The sequence below is a fragment of the Labrus mixtus genome, chromosome 5 (genome assembly GCF_963584025.1).
Source record: "Labrus mixtus chromosome 5, fLabMix1.1, whole genome shotgun sequence".
Taxonomy (NCBI): Eukaryota; Metazoa; Chordata; class Actinopteri; order Labriformes; family Labridae; genus Labrus; species Labrus mixtus.
In genome coordinates, this window is record NC_083616.1 from 31,869,527 (window position 1) to 31,874,526 (window position 5,000).

A 5,000-nucleotide genomic window follows, 5' to 3' on the forward strand; every position below is an offset into this window, starting at 1 on the left:
AAAGCTTATATATTTAGTTCCTTACAGCCCTGAGGTGTTGTGTGAAGGTCAGTCAGAGGTCAGTGTGACTGATTCTCAGTCAGTCTGACGGATAAAGAACACGACCAGAGACAGGATCAGAACTACAACTCATATGTAGTTTTTAAACATGTTTGAATCATGTCAGTCAACAAACATACATGATGTTTATTATTTAACAGAAAACTCAGGAAGTGTACGAGGAAACATGTGCACAGGCTGCGAGCTTTAGAAGCTTTATAATCGTCAACAGCTCTGTTAAATCTGCTGACTCATGTTTTACAGTGCAACAGTCTGTTAAATCTGCTGACACATGTTTTACAGTGCAACAGTCTGTTAAATCTGCTGACTCATGTTTTACAGTGCAACAGTCTGTTAAATCTGCTGACTCATGTTTTACAGTGCAACTGTCTGTTAAATCTGCTGACTCATGTTTTACAGTGCAACAGTCTGTTAAATCTGCTGACTCATGTTTTACAGTGCAGCTGTGTTAAATCTGCTGACTCATGTTTTACAGCGCAACTGTCTGTTAAATCTGCTGACTCATGTTTTACAGTGCAACTGTCTGTTAAATCTGCTGACTTAGAGACCGTAGGTACCACGAGCAGGCCTGATAACTGAAGGCTCTCCCTCTTGTAGTAAAAAAACATTTCCAGGTTTTAATCAGTCACAAACATTAACATCATGACATAACTTTACTTTGTACGTAACTTAAATCTGAAACAGACTGTGTGTGTGTGTGTGTGTGTGTGTGTGTGTGTGTGTGTGTGTGTGAGTGTGTGTGTGTGTTAGGGGGGGTTTGTGTGTGTGTGCATGTCTGTGTGTGATAAATTTACCCCACACATGTTGAGGTCAGCAGGAGTTCATCAGTGTGTGTTAGTGAGTCTTACACACAAACCTGAGGGGAGAGCAGATAAAAGACAGTGTTACACACACACACACACACACACACACACACACACACACACACACACACACACACACACACACACACACACACACACACACACACACACCACACACACAGATAGAGGCAGAGAAGGGGTGAAATCAGGTTTTGAGACACTTTCTCTCTGCCAAAGAGGAATTCAAACAGATTTTTCCAGCCCCCTCCATACATACAGGTGATACCTCCCACCTGGATGTTTCCTGTTTGTGTTAGTTTTTCTCTGAGGGGGGCGGGGGTGTGTGTCGTTGAGGGTGGGGGTGGGGGGGTGTTGTCTCTAGTTACCCCCGGTGAGACAGCAGCATGTCTGAGCACGTAATAAAAACACCCAAACACACACATCCCTTTGTTTCCCTCCTGGGTGAGGACTGAGGATTAAGTTTGTCCCTCGGGGGCCCCCGTCTCCTGGAGATCATTCCTCTACATCTGAAACTTAGTCAGAGAGAAAGGTCACAGTGTGCATGTGCATGTGCGTGTATGTGTGTGTGTGTTAGTATGTATGTGTGTCTGATGATTTAAACTGTGTCTGTGTCAGAGGCGTTATCAGGCCCGAAGGTAAAGGTAGAGAAACCTGGCCTGTTGTCATGGAGACGACATTCAGCTGTGACTGTAAATCAACAGGTCTGAGCCCGGAGCAAGATCAGGCCCAACACACACACACACACACACACACACACACACACACACAAACTCACACACACACACTCACACACACAAACACACACACCGAGCAGTCCGAGAAGCGCCACAAACATGGCGGCGAACTTAAACACAGCTGAGCCCCTGAGCCAAGTGGAACATTAAAGAAAAGGAGCAGCTCGCGTAACTATGGCAACAACACATCAGCAGCAGGACGCCCCCCCCCTGCTGCCCCCCCCCCGCTGTGGGCCTCTGCGTCAGGACGAAGTGTGTGTCCTTCATGAGAGGAGTTCTGTGAGTGTTTGAAATGTTTCTCCTCCATCTTCCTCTTTCAGCCTCCAAAGGTCGTCACTCTCTCTCCTCTAACTGTGGACGGTCGAGGCACCGTGGCGACCATCACCAAGTCGGTCCTGCAGGTCGAAGACCCTGACAACGCGGCAGACGTCCTGATCATGGTCCTGGACCCGCCCCGCCACGGCTGGCTGACCCGTCTCCATGGTGACCGGGCGCTGAGCAGGTTCAAGCTGGAGGATCTAAGCCGGGAACAGATCCAGTACCAACACGACGGGACGGAGGAGGAGCGGGACTGGGCGGAGCTACAGGTCAATGACGGACACACCTACAGGAACATCCTGCTGCAGATACACATCAATCATAAGGTAGGCGGGGTTTAACATAACGACCTCTGATCAGCAAGTCAATCACAAAGTGGGCGGGGTTTAACATAACGACCTCTGATCAGCAAGTCAATCACAAAGTGGGCGGGGTTTAACATTACGACCTCTGATCAGCAAGTCAATCACAAAGTGGGCGGGGTTTAACATTACGACCTCTGATCAGCAGCTGGAGGTCCTGCTTTGTTTGTTTTTTTGTTTGTTAGCATGCAGCTAGTTCACCTCAGGCTCCTCTCCTGTGCTTCTCCCTGACTATAAATCAATAACACACACAAACACACGCAGATACACACACATGAACACACACACACACACACACTCACTCATGTATCCATTTCCTGTAGGCGTCCTGATGCTGCAGTCTGTGGTGCATTAAAGAGAGAGAGGGAGAGAGAGGGGTTTATGTCCCAGCAGTGTTTGTGTGCTCTGTTCCTCTCTTTACCTGAGGATTTACCTGCACAGGTGTGTCACTCCAGCCCAGAGAGACAAAACACAGCTGTTTATAATCCGAGTGTTTCAGTCTGAATCAGGACCGTCAGCTGTGATGATTCTCAGATTCATTAAAACAAACTGATCTCCTCTCTGCTGTCTGTGTTTATATTCAATCACAAGCAGCCGACGTCTCAGAGCACTGACTGAAACATCGCTGAGACAGAATCAGATCGCAGAAATTAATCTATGAATCTCCTTTAAACCCTCACAGAGCTAACAGCTAACAGCTAACAGAGATAACAGAGCTAACAGCTAACAGAGATAACAGAGCTAACAGAGCTCACAGAGCTAACAGCTAACAGAGATAACAGAGATAACAGAGCTAACAGCTAACAGAGATAACAGAGCTCACAGAGCTAACAGAGCTCACAGAGCTAACAGCTAACAGAGCTCACAGAGCTGACAGAGCTGACAGAGCTCACAGAGCACACAGAGCTGACAGAGCTCACAGAGCTAACAGCTAACACAGCTCACAGAGCTGACAGAGCTCACAGAGCTAACAGCTAACACAGCTCACAGAGCTGACAGAGCTCACAGAGCTAACAGAGCTAACAGAGCTCACAGAACTAACAGAGCTCACAGAGCTCACAGAGCTGACAGAGCTCACAGAGCTAACAGCTAACACAGCTCACAGAGCTGACAGAGCTAACAGAGCTAACAGAGCTCACAGAGCTCACAGAGCTAACAGAGCTCACAGAGCTAACAGAGATGACAGAGCTCACAGAGCTCACAGAGCTGACAGAGCTCACAGAGCTAACAGCTAACACAGCTCACAGAGCTAACAGAGCTAACAGAGCTAACAGAGCTCACAGAGCTAACAGAGCTACCTGTGTGGACCAGGTGAGACTGTTTATCTGAGACTGAAACACAGTCAGAGTCGTTCCTCTCCTGAACAACAGAGAAGGAATCATTATCAGTCAGAGGACGTCTTTAGAAAGATTTTACATCCTTCAGGTTCCTCTTTATTCTGCACCCTCAGCTGTTTGTTCAGGGTCCTTGAGAGTCCTTGAAAGTCTTTGTGAGACTTTGATAATCTCCAGGATGAAGTGTTAACAGCTTGTCCTGCTGAGTGATGAGTTTCTACTGCAGAGTGAGAATCACTGAGACACCTAGAGGTCAGACAGGAGGAGACACACACGCTGCTTATTATCTGATAACACACACACACACACACACACACACATTAAGGCTGTGTACACAACAAGCAGCAACCTCCGATGTTGAAGCCGATGCTGAAGCGTAAACTCCTGCAGTTCCTGGAGTGTCCACTAGAGGCTGGCTGCAGAAGAACAGGAAGTCACATACACACCCATTCTAAAAAGAAGAGCTTAACATGTTTACAGCCTGGTTCAAAAAACCAAATAGGTCTGATTAGCTCATGTCTCGATCGACACACACTGTATTCATTTTTTTGATGACTCATCCAAGAAAAGAAAATGTTTTGTTTCATTCTGTTGTGCGTCTGAGGATGTGACAGGTTGTGTTACCGAGTCATGACCTCATCTAACGAGCTGACATATATATGTATTCATTTGTATCTCAGGTGTCTGACTCTCCTCACATGCTCTCGCTGCCGATGACCTGGGTGCGAGAAGGCGGGATGGTTCGTCTGGATAAGAAATACCTGCAGAGCGACATCAGAGGCGTGAGCTCTGAGACCATCGTCTACAGCGTCCAATCATCAGAGGGGACGCCTAAACATGGTAAAAACTACACTTACATTCACACCTCACAGATGGATGAGAAGAGTGACTTTAGCTGCGCTTTGGTCACCATGGTAACAACTTGTCCGTCACAGGTAGCCCCGCCCCTAACCCCCACCCCCCCTTTCTGGTCTCTGTCCCTCTAATTGGACCATAATTTACTGAATGAACATAATCCCCAGTTTTATTTTTAGAAGCATATAAGGAGATGTTGGCTTGCTGGAGAGTCTGCTGGCCGTGAGAGAGAACGCAGGTCACATTTTGACCTCTGTGAGATGTGTGTTATTTCTTGTTGTGTGAAAACATTTCATGACTCCGCCCTCTCTTCCTCTCGCCAGGTGAGGTGGTGTTGATGTCCATGCCGGCTGACGGCCCACCTGAAGGATGGCGTCCGTCTCTGACAGGTGATGGAGGTTTCACGGCGACGAGTTCATTCACTCAGCAGGATGTGAACGACGGCTCGGTGTGGTACAGACACCTCGGACCCGGGACCGACAGAGACTCCTTCATGTTCCAGGTGAGAGTTGA

At 47.7% G+C, this 5,000-nt stretch overlaps 1 protein-coding gene across 1 annotated transcript in view; it reads left to right on the plus strand.

Moving 5' to 3' along the window:
* Positions 1–5,000, plus strand: part of fras1 (Fraser extracellular matrix complex subunit 1) — an 88,379-nt gene that overhangs the window by 41,434 nt on the left and 41,945 nt on the right. The window contains exons 28-30 of the mRNA XM_061038982.1: positions 1,939–2,262; positions 4,313–4,472; positions 4,811–4,989. Of these exons, the coding sequence (XP_060894965.1) occupies positions 1,939–2,262; positions 4,313–4,472; positions 4,811–4,989 (663 nt within the window). The remainder of the gene's footprint in view (positions 1–1,938; positions 2,263–4,312; positions 4,473–4,810; positions 4,990–5,000) is intronic.